Below are 12,558 nucleotides of genomic sequence, written 5' to 3'. Positions count from 1 at the left end.
ATATGTTTTAGCTTGCACCACGGATTTATATTTATATAATATAAATCCGTGCTTGCACGTATTTGAAATAGAGTTGCTTTGATTAATATGTTTCATACATGTTTATTTGAATTTGAAGATGAATTGATATTATATATGTCCAGTTTGTTCTGAATTGTTATTGAACGGCGGCTTTTATGTATTAAACATAATTTGATGTTTGTCTCAGTATCATTCATTCTTGTATTAAATACTGGTCATCTTGATATTATTGATTATTTCAGAAAATTTTCTGTGCGTGTCTATATTTAATTGAATTAATTTGACTGAAGTTTGGGACAAATATAAATTAGATGATAAAAATGATATATACCTGCTATTATTTTCTCATAATAAAGAAACGGCATAATATTGCCTCAAATAATTATTCGCAAAGAGTCACTTTAACCCTTTTTTCTAAAGAAAGTGTCGGAAAATATTTAGTGTTGTGAAATCTTTCTATAATTTAGTAGTGTTCGTTTACAGTACGCATGCGCTGTAAAATTGGAGAAAACCAGTATCATATGAGTATGGCGGAAAAAAGTCCAGGATAATATTTTCTCAAAATTTGAAGAAATTGCGGTAAGATCCTTGAAAAGCTTGTAACTAATAAGTAGATTATTTTGTACTGAAATGAAATGTTAACATAAGAAGTCAAAAATAATTAACTTTGATAGGTAAATTACCAATGTTTTATCAAATGAAAACGAAAGTTGAAATTTGGGGATTTCCGCGTGAGGCTAATAATCTTAAATTAAAAAGCAACAAACATTAGACTTTTATTATGCTCTTCCTTAAATGAATTCCTCATATTGATAGATAATTGTAACAGCTAGTCCTATTGTATGGGGGTGTGATTATCAAAATGTGTGTGTATCGAAAACGAAAGTAGAAATAACAAATTATGTTTATTCACAGGAGCTTGACAATTTTTTATCAATAATTGAAAGATAATGGGAAATATACCCCTCTTAATAAACACATTATGTAATAACAACTTGATTCAAATATTAGGCCACCAGGGCATTTTTTTGTCAAAATTGTAAAGGGGCCTGGGCCCGTTTATTTTGTGATAAAAAGCACGAGATAACATAAATTTGTGAAAAAAATACAAACAAAAAACATATTACAGTACTGGACACGCGAAACCCGCACAATTTGCATATTCGCGGCAAACCCTCATGCTTTATAACGCAAGCAAATTCACGACAACTTGAGACAATTCCCACGAATTTAACTCGCCGCGATTTTGCCTTGAACATTTGCCATGATTTCGCCGGGAATAATACATGGTACTTTGTGTAATAAATGTATGTTGTACTCAGAGCTGCATCAGTACTAAGGGTGTAGTACTTAAGTACCAGTACCAGTACTTGGCAAATTATGCAGTACCATTACCAGTACTAGATTTTAGCTCGGTACTGCAGTACCAGTACATTTTTTGGTGAAGTAATTAAGTATCAGTACCATTACTTTTATATATTCATCCAAGTTTGAATAAATACAGTGTCAAACAAATAATTATTGCAAATATTATTCAGCAAAGAAATAAAATCATAATTTACTTTAAAGTTAACATAACATATTTACAACTTTATAGTTTGAAAGTAAGTCTTAAATTAAGTGATAAAACATTTACGATTTTCAACAATTATAATTAGCGTATTAGACGTAATAATTAGTTACACCTGTGAACCTGTAAATCGGTAATAAATGTCGCACTGTATTGTTCTAAAAATAGAATATGTGCGAAAGTAAACAACAGATTTTAATTACATTTGTATTATTATCAAAGTAACAATTGGACAATTTGTTATCGTGCGTTTTTTGATGTAGTTCCAATTACATTTTGTAATTTTGATCTAGTTTTGTTGTCATCCAGCACTTGATTGCTTTGTTTTCGAATACAAAATGTATACGCTGTACACTGTACATGTTCAATTGCTAAACATTAATAAATATACATGACATTTACAAGATTTTTACTATATGTACATGTATATAGAAAACATAAAAGACCCCCGGGCGGGACCAAGTAGTACTTTCTAATAGTAAATGATGGCGATATATCGCGGCGATTTTTCGTGAACTGCCATGAAATTTGGCAACTTGCACACGGCAATGTTTTACCGCGTAATGTCCCGTCGCGTCATCGACTACACTCGCGGTATTATGCGACTTTTGCGGGTTTCGCGTGTCCAGTACTGTACCTGGCATTTCGCGACATTTTGAAACCTGAAACGGTTGATTATAATTTCTGACCTGTGTAAAATCTGCTTCATGTCGGTAAATTAAACGGGTTAACATTTTTGCGCAAAAAACTTGATTAAAATTAACTACATGTTGTATTTCTGTGTTATTTCAATTGGTGTAAATTAAGTTTTACCGAAAGGTAAACATTGTATTTCGAAGACAAAGCCCCACTATTTTGTGAAATCTCTCTTGAAATTGGATTTTTTTTCTGCCGCTTTGTGAAAAAAGTACAATTTTGAATTGTTAAGGGTATTGTGACTGCAAAGTTCAGGTCTATCGCTTATCCACTTCCTGTTTACCAACTTAGTTAAATGATCGATATTAATGGTCAATTGTAGGAAATTTTTTGTAACAAATTCACAGCCTCATGAGTCATGTTATTTGGTATACAAATGCAACCCAGCCATTTTTGTCTTTGACCCATTTTTATTGAAGTATTATCCAAATTTGTACTTTGTCTTGTTAATTATGATGTCATTGTTAAAATTTTCATGATGTAAATACGCTACAGGGAGTGTATTTTTTAGCAACCTGTACTTTAAAGAAAAGAAAAAAAAAAGAGGTATTTCTATACACTTGTTAGCATTCCTGTTGCTGTCGGCCAAAAAAACATTACATTTGACACTAACCTTTAAATGACATTAAAGAATTTTATAAACCTGTTGCTTGTTTTTAAAAAGAAAAATACTTTATAAGATCTATTCCTTAAGGTGAGCGATATAGGGCCATCATGGCCCTCTTGTTTAAATATAGCACATTTCATACATGTTAGGAAAACATGCTGTGTATACATGTGAAAGCCGAAGGAAGGCTTCACGGGAAATAATTAAATTTTCAAACATGTTTGAAACAAAGAAAAAGAAACAAGGATAGGCAAACACATTTCTTATAAACAGTAAAAATTATAGGACTTTCTTATGTCTATTTCTTGTCAGAAAGTCCAGAAATGAATTGTATCAGGGGGATGGATGTTAAATTTTTGGGGGGACGGATGTTACACTAGATGTTTAAAGCTCATAGTTCATACATTTTTTGGTTTTATTTTCAAGTAATAAAATTTCTAAGAGTATATGCTTTGTTTAGTACAATAAATGTAAAATAATTGAACAAATTAGGAGAAAAATGTAGAAATATACCCGACAGCTATAGAGTTTCTTACTTTTTGCATTTCACAATGAAAAGTTGCATTGACTTAGTTTTCTTCCAGTTATCTTACATTTGAATGAACATTAAAATGTTTGAAATGAAATAAGAACATTGCTAATGAAATAAAATAATCCTTGTTTCCAGATAATGCATTAACACTGTGTTAAAGAAAGAATGTAATACCAACGGTACGTTTCTACTTAAGGTTTTCTTCCACTTTATTAATAATAACTAAATGTAAAGGTTAGTAAATATGCTGGAATTTTGAAGAGAAAAGAAGTTTAATCAGGGTGTTAAATTATATTTCTTTATTTGTTTATTTTTTAATTGACTACATCTTTAGCCTGTAAAATTTTGAAGTTCAATAAATCCTTTGACTTAATTGATCAACAGCTTACTTAAAGATAGGCCTTCTGAAACAGATATGGTAGTCCCTCCCACTGTTTTTAAGCATATGTACATCACCCTATATTGGCACCCCTACTGTTTTGTAATTATCACACTTCCCAATCTACAATACTCAGCTCCCAATTATAATACAGCTCATTAACTTCCAATAAAGTGCCAGCCCTTCTGTGTGTATAGTTAGGATCCATATCCCACTGTTTTATAAGGGGCTGGAACACATGATTTGTTAACTATTTAAGGCTCAAGAATTTATGTTTTAACACTTGACTAATTTTAATCAAAAAGATACTTTCATCATTTTTACCTCTTCTATAATAGCCTGTTTTGGATTTTGTGATTGTTTCTTCTAGTTATTTTTTTTAATAGTATTTTTATTGTTGTGTGAAGCATTCCTATGCAGTTGCAAAACTTACTACTTCTCTATCATGCATCATAAGAACAAGATAAGTTTAGTATTACTGTAAAAAGAATCATTAGTTCATTTCTGTAACATCCGTCCCCTTCTGTACCCTTAGTTTGAAAAAACAGAATAACAAAAGATTATATTTGTCATAAATTCATATAAGATTAAATATTATCATAATAAACTTATAGGCCCATTTGATGTTTAAAAAAAACCATATAAACTTTATTTCAAAGTAATTTTTTGTATTTTTATAGCAAAAAATACTGATTTTATTTTCAAAATAAAGGAATTTGGTGTTCACAAATAATTAATTTTTATATATACGGAATACATCATTTCAGTCCTTTATTTCTGTTATTTCTTCATTTTTCAATGTAACTTTGGTGTTTTAGTGTAAATTACAGTTTATGTGAGATTTAATAAGCACCTTATATATAGGGGGACGGATGTTACAGACAACTTTTTAACATTATTGTATTTTTTTCTCATTAACATAGAAATTGGCAATTTTTGTAACATTTTCATAGTAAGACTATCAAAAAGCACCAGAAACATTGTTTTTTTGGAGTATTGTTTTAAAATTAGATATTTTATGAGAGGGGGACGGACGGCAATAAAGTACTATTTTATTTGTAACTGCTTAAAGGTATTCTTGTTTAATTAACATCTGAATTTTGAAAAAACTGATGCATTACAAAAGTCTGCTTTTACTAAAATCATCTTAACCATAAAAACTAGGATGATATATTATACCAAGTATTATATATCATGGGCAAGGTTATTAAATTTTGTGAATGTGCATGTAAAAAAATTTAACAGATAAATTAGAACAGATAATAGTTGTGTTAATTCTAAAAACACCAAAAAATCAGATGCTAACACATTACATGTAAAATTGAAGTGTAGGACAAAAGCCCTCCCGGACAAAAGCCCTCCCGTCAAAAAGTGACAAGGCGGACAAAAGCCCTCCCGTGAAAATGACAAGGCGGACAAAAGCCCTCCCATGAAAATGACAGGGCGGTCAAAAGCCCTCCCTTAAAAATGACTTGGCATACAAAAGCCCTCCCGTGATAATAATAATAGGGCGGACAAAAGCCCTCCCGCAGCAAATATATGTATGTACGTTGCATAGTTTATATTTTCTTTTCAATGCTTTTAACATATTAAAATTGTAATCATGAATATTTTTGTTTTCCATTTGCATAACTGTGTTTGTTTGAGCTTGAGCACATTCTTGAGAGGCATCTGAATAATTAGTTCTAAAATCTGTAAGTGCATATTTATTCACGTAGATTACTCCTATGTGAAGTTAATATTGATAGAGTAATAAATGATGAAAAGAAGTTAAAATTATCTACCTAAAAAGTTAAAGACATTTATAATGTGCCTTGTAATGAGTCAATTAGTTTTAAAAATGACTGTTTTTAACGACATTCGTGTTACCTCGTTAAACATTTCAGGAGGGTAAATTCAGAACAAAAGGTGGTTCTAGCTCATACACATACTTAGGCCAATTGAAAACAACAAGAAATATATGTAACAATTTTAATATGTTAAGTGCATTGAAAAAAAACAGGTATTCAACATACATATTTATTTGTGTTACGGGAGGGCTTTTGTCCGCCTTGTTAATTTCACCGGAGGGCTTTTGTCCGCCCAGTCATTTTCATGGGAGGGCTTTTGTCCGCCCAGTCATTTTCACGGGAGGGCTTTTGTCTGCCTTGTCATTTTTGACGGGAGGGCTTTTGTCCGTTTCCCGTAAAATTGGGCATTTTTAGGGTATAAAAATGTCTATTTGTGCTATTCTCAGTCCAACTTGAGTGAAAAGCGTTTAAACGCTTTTCAATTTTGGGTAATTTTTCACTATTATAATAATTATTCTGGAAAAACGGAGCAAGCTAATGATCTGAAATTTTGCACATAAGTTATTAGTATAGATCTACATCAAATTGAGTAATAATCTCAAAAAAATATTTCCAGTCCCGTCATGTCAAAAAACCTCAGTGGAGTCCCTTTAATATACATATATATTATACAGGCCTATTATGTAAAATATTTGATAATGTGACTAGCACCTGTGATGCCAACAGTTTTCAAACATTTTTTTTCCAAAACAAAAATGAAAATCACACCAAATTACCTTACCGTGTCCCTAACAAATGCTGGCGTTGTAATCTCGCACTTATGCTAAGGGGATGTTAAAGACCCCTCAATTCAGATTTTAAAAAGGGAAACTGCCAAGAAAATTTGTGTCAGTGTCTCTTTGTATTATTATAAAATTTTATCCTTTAATAATTATTCAGGTTCTAAACACTATACAGTCTAACTTGCCCATGTTACCATGTGTTTTAAGCGACTTTTGTCTTAAACGGCCACTTTAAATTCCCCCGATCATTTTCACTCTATATCTTTAATGTATCAAGTGACTTTTGCTCAACGCGACCAGCGACCGCTAATTAGTCAGCTAATTGAGATAAATCTTTTCATTAAACGACCACTTTTACCTGTCAAGTAATTGTGTTTTTAGAGAACGCCGCCTCGTAATGTCACAAGTGTCAACAATCAAAACACAACAAATAAATGTGTGAAAAACTCTATTTCCCAAACCGTTTTAGTGTATGCAAATGAAGTTAAGTATACGAATGTCAGACATAATCCCCTTCGGACAAAATCCCCTTCGCAAACCCGGACAAAATCCCCTTCATGGGTGGACATAATCCCCTTCGTGTTTTTGCAAGGCTGGACAAAATCCCCTTCACTACCCGGACAAAATCCCCTTGTTTCATAGGTTTCTTATGTATTATTGTGCTCCATAAAAATTAATGAATAATATATTATAATATTCCCTAAAAATTGTTGAATAATGAACTTTTGTTTTTTTTATTTATAATTATGTATCAATAGTTTACCTTTATTTAGTTTAGAAGTTTAAATTATCAACTGCATAACACATATTTGATTACGCAATTTCTTTAATTGTTTTAAATTGATAAGTATGAAAAAAAATTTATTAGCCATAATTGTTTCATTGATTGTATAAGTTGATACTTCTAATTGATACATATTATCCATTGTTAAAATTTCTATTGATGAAAGAGTGATAATTTAATCAAACCAAGATCACTGCACAACTTGATTGTTATGAATGCTTTAACAAAGCAATTTTAATGTGATTAAAATGTGCTTATTGAATGTGCTTTCCTGCTGAAATCTTTCTTTTTATTTATACATTAAGATATTTACCACACAGCATAATGCAGTATGTCGCTCTCATACCCACTTTATAAACCAAAAATTCATCTGAGGGGGATTTTATCCTAGGTAGCAATTTTATGAAGGGGATTTTGTCCACTTCAAAATTTCACACATGAAGGGGATTATGTCCACCCATGGAGGGGATTATGTCCAGATATACAAAAATACATGAAGGGGATTTTGTCCGAAGGGGATTATGTCCGTACACCTAAGTATACGCGTGACATGTATTATCCAATAATATCGAATAAACAATGCAAGGCTCTGCTCTACTGAGATGGTGTATACGCTTCGCTTGTTGACATTTAGACTGCATTGAATTGACTAGACTGCATTGGGTGTTTTCCTTGAGCAGTCGCTTAATACACGTTTGACTGTAATTTGCTTATTAAACCCTGGTATATTTTGAATGGCAAGGACAGGATTTAACCTAATCTGTAACTTGGTAATAAATTGCAAAAACAACAATAAAATTAGAATGGAAAAGGCTTTAAACTTTATAGTTACTAGTCATTAGTTGTAATGATAAAAAAAAATAAACAAATTGTTCATTTTTCATAGTTTATTTATCTTTTTTTGTTTTATCAAATGGTTTCTTTACAATATGCATACGTTTAATTATAACTGCATAGAGTCATCAGTGTCCTTGGGGAACAACAAAAAATCTTGAAAGCTAAATATTGCCTGGCAATTGATATATATCGCTGTATCGCCAATAATTCTTTAATGATATATCAATACAAAAGTCCTGATCGATGACACTACTAGTTTTTTGTCCCTGTAATTGACTTTTTTTTAGGAACTCAGATCACATTTACCCAGTATTTTGGACTTTGAATTGCAATTCAAGACCATAATTTCTTATTTGTATAAAATTTAACATAATCTTTTGTTTGTTTATTTAGATATTGATAGAGTATCAGGATGGCACATCAACTTCAGTTAGAGAAGGACAAATACAGACAGTGGGTAAAGGCTGGTTTAGGACTTGGATATTTAAAGGAGGGACTGGTACCATTCTGTAATGACATAGCAGATCAACAACATAAGGATATCTTACAAAACATTAGGTCTACAAAATCACTACCATCAACTGTGACGTGTGGCAGCTGTGGAGTTGAAACTCTAAAGCCAGACCATATGCCAATACCTGGGAATGCTGGAAACAAAGTTTGTCCTCTTGGGCAAGTAAAATGCAGCTGTTGCTTTAAGGGCAAAATTGCTTGTCCGAACAACATATGTGGCGCCATCTATGATTTTATTGTGCAGCATCATTCATCCTCACCACCTGCACCTAACTGGAAAAACACCGATGCTCAACAGTGGATGACAGACCCTTGGAGCATTTGTAAGTGTTTTATAAATGCTCCAGGGTACGAGCAGAAACAATCTGCCTGTGAAACTGATTGCACTGGGTTATTAATTCTAATGATAAATAACCAGTATTTTCATAGCCACATTGGATGCAATGTCACAGGAACAAACAACCTTTTTTCAAAGGTAAATCATTAATAAAATATCTTTTACTTATATTTTATCAGTTCTGTTGTAATGTTAATGCTGTATATTCAGCATTAAAGTAAAAGAGAAAATGAAAATTTAACTATGAAAGTAATAAAGTAATTCACCACTTTAATAATTCACAACAAATGTATAAAAATCCACCGATTGTTTTTGTTTCAAAATTTGTTGTAAGGCCATCCTTAAAAAAATGTTTGTTTGCAGTAACGCGACCGACTCACAAAATTTGCCCCTACTCAAATGTTTTTTCATGGTCTGGATAAAAAAAATTTTTTTTTTTGAATCAGAAAATTATGCCCTGTGCTTTGTTTTCGTTCTTTTAAAGGTTAATAGAAGAAATAAAATGTAGTTCTTATTAAATTAGAATTCAGTTATCAATTTATTAATTGTAACCAGATTATTAAAGCATAATTATTATATTTTCCAGCATTTTGAAATTCCATGTTTATTTGGGAGTACAGTTCAAAAAAAAAAAAAAAAAAAAAAAAAAAAAATCGACCAACCTACCCACCTTGAAAATTCTGGGTCGGGTTACTGCAAACAAACATTTTTTTAAGGATGGCCTAACAATTCACAAGGCTTGCGGTTAATATTTACTGCAAACATGTACAATTGTAGATTTGTATATAGAACTATTTGTGTACAGGCTTATTTTCCCCTATCCCATGGGTCCAAATATAGGCCCTATTCCCAATGCAAACTTTGTCTTGTTTTTCCCAATCCCAAAAAAATCTCTATCCCTAAGTCGGTGTTTTGAAAAAAGGTACAAACTTTTTGTATTTGGTGTGGACGTTCTTGATGTTTTGGATATCTTTTAAATCCTTATCAGTTTCAGTAAAATTTATTTAGCTTTGTTAAAATAGGTTTCACATCTTATATGCTTGCATATTTTTTTTCCCAAATAATAAATTTTACAATTTTTTTTTCCTAAATTGAATCAAAAATTAAGTCTTAGACACAATTTCCCCAAATTTGCAATGAATATGTACATGTAAGAAAAAAGGCCAGGTATAATTTATGATTGCGTCTTTTTTATGAAGGTAAGTACCTAAACAAGTTTCAACAAAACAATTTTGATTGCTTAACAGTATATATATATGCATAGAACAATATTGCACCTGTGCTTTCCATTCAATAGGTACGTCAGTATAGAAATAATATTTTCCACTCAAGTAGTATGGAATTAGAAGAAAGTGAGGCCAATTCTTATATTGACGATATGATAGTGGTTCTACAAGATGGTAAGGAGCTATTACAACGATCAGATGCCCAGATAGCGGTGAAAAAACTTCAAGATGTAAGTGTAAATAATGAATTAGACCACTCTTAAAAAATTATCTGTTTGCTATTGCCGGCTGACCCGGCGAAAATGCCCCGACTCAAAAGTTTTTTTCAACTTAAAAAAAAATTAGATTTATTTTATTTCCGCCAAATCAGCCAGGGCATTCGACCCAAAAAATTCCCTCGAAAACAAAAATAAAATTGAGGAAAATCACACATTTAATATGTAAAGTAATGAGTGATCATTCATGAGGGCATTCTGTGCATAAAATTAGGGTGTTACTATTTAAAGTATTTACATAAATAGCGACCAACCAGGGAAGGATATTTTCCTAAAGTCACGCAGTACTGCATGCGCGCGGCAATTAAGTTGAATTAACTAATAATAGAACGTATCAAATTAAGGTGTGTTAACGGGATTAGAAATAATGTTCGTTCAATTAATGAATATTTGTAAAGCATTTATATGGTCACTAGTTTACCATGTGGTAATTATGTCTCCCCCACCTCGGGGGGAGACATATTGTTTTTGCCCTGTCCGTCCGTCAGTCCGTCAGTCCGTCCGTCCATTCTTCGTTTCCGGACGATAACTAGAGTTCCTTTTGACCTACAGCTCTCAAACTTCATAGGATGAATGGTCTTATTGAGCAGATGATCCCTATTGTTTTTGGGGTCAGTAGTTCAAAGGTCAAGGTCACAGTGACCGTTGGTCAATTTCTCGTTTCCGGATGATAACTAGAGTTCCTTTTGACCTACAGCCCTCAAACTTCATAGGATGATTGGTCTTATAGAGCTGATGATCCCTATTGTTTTTGGGGTCAGTAGGTCAAAGGTCAAGGTCACACTGACCGTTGGTCAATTTCTCGTTTCCGGATGATAACTAGAGTTCCTTTAGACCTACAGACCTCAAACTTCATAGGATGATTGGTCTTATTGAGCAGATGATCCCTATTGTTTTTGGGGTCAGTAGTTCAAAGGTCAAGGTCACAGTGACCGTTGGTCAATTTCTCGTTTCCGGATGATAACTAGAGTTCCTTTTGACCTACAGCCCTCAAACTTCATAGGATGATTGGTCTTATAGAGCAGATGATCCCTATTGTTTTTGGGGTCAGTAGGTCAAAGGTCAAGGTCACAGTGACCGTTGGTCAATTTCTCATTTCCGGATGATAACTAGAGTTCCTTTTGACCTACAACCCTCAAACTGGGGGGAGACATATTGTTTTTGCCCTGTCCGTCCGTCAGTCCGTCCGTCCGTCAGTCCGTCCGTCCATTCTTCGTTTCCGGACGATAACTAGAGTTCCTTTTGACCTACAGCTCTCAAACTTCATAGGATGAATGGTCTTATTGAGCAGATGATCCCTATTGTTTTTGGGGTCAGTAGTTCAAAGGTCAAGGTCACAGTGACCGTTGGTCAATTTCTCGTTTCCGGATGATAACTAGAGTTCCTTTTGACCTACAGCCCTCAAACTTCATAGGATGATTGGTCTTATAGAGCTGATGATCCCTATTGTTTTTGGGGTCAGTAGGTCAAAGGTCAAGGTCACACTCTGGAAGGAGCTTTTCAACCTGGAATGTCTTATGTAGCTCTCAGTCGTGTCACATCTTCTTCTGGTCTGCACCTTTTAGAGGACCACTTCAACCTTGACGCAATATATTGTGACCCATCAATACAAAACAAATTGTCTCATATGCCAGAGGCTAACACATTACCAGGATGGAATTCTCTTGAACCAGATCAAGGTTTTGATCATACCAACCATATGTATATTGCAAGTCACAACTGCGAAGGCTTACTACCACATCTTCAAGAATTTACCTCCAATCTGTTCCTTCAACATATGGATATCATTGCCCTGCAAGAAACCTGGATGAACCAGAATTCTACATTCAGAAATCCCCTCCAGACCTATAATGTAGAATTACAGTGTCGAGATTATAATAATAATCATCTGAATACATTGGACACTAATCAGTCAACTGTTAAAGGTGGTGTAGCCCTCTTCATTCATCAAGACTTTGCTTACGAACGAATACCCACGGATGCATGTGGAATCGAGTGTGTTGCTGTAAAACTTTTAGCTAAACAACTGTCTGTCTACTCTGTATATAAAACCTCCGTCATTGCCGATTAACTTGTTCCTTCAAAAGCTTACCCTTGTCTTGGAAAATTCACCAACAGAAAACTGCATAGTTCTAGGAGACTTCAACATTGACCTCATTCAATATTTAGAACATCCATTGACCCACACTATGTTACGACATCGCTTTAA

General features: G+C 33.2%; 1 protein-coding gene across 1 annotated transcript in view; it reads left to right on the top strand.

Annotated features, from left to right (window-relative positions):
* Positions 1-527: 527 nt before the first annotated feature.
* Positions 528-12,558, top strand: part of LOC132726380 (uncharacterized) — a 29,175-nt gene continuing 17,144 nt past the window's right edge. Inside the window, exons 1-3 of the mRNA XM_060711699.1 lie at positions 528-600; positions 8,392-8,986; positions 10,146-10,304. Coding sequence (XP_060567682.1) covers positions 8,411-8,986; positions 10,146-10,304 — 735 coding nt within the window. The 5' untranslated portion in view covers positions 528-600; positions 8,392-8,410. The remainder of the gene's footprint in view (positions 601-8,391; positions 8,987-10,145; positions 10,305-12,558) is intronic.

The sequence above is a fragment of the Ruditapes philippinarum genome, unplaced genomic scaffold, assembly GCF_026571515.1.
Source record: "Ruditapes philippinarum isolate M1 unplaced genomic scaffold, ASM2657151v2 ctg4383_1_1_1_1, whole genome shotgun sequence".
Classification (NCBI taxonomy): Eukaryota; Metazoa; Mollusca; class Bivalvia; order Venerida; family Veneridae; genus Ruditapes; species Ruditapes philippinarum.
The sequence above is the reverse complement of the archived record's forward strand: the minus strand, read 5'-3'. Positions and strand labels throughout refer to the sequence as shown.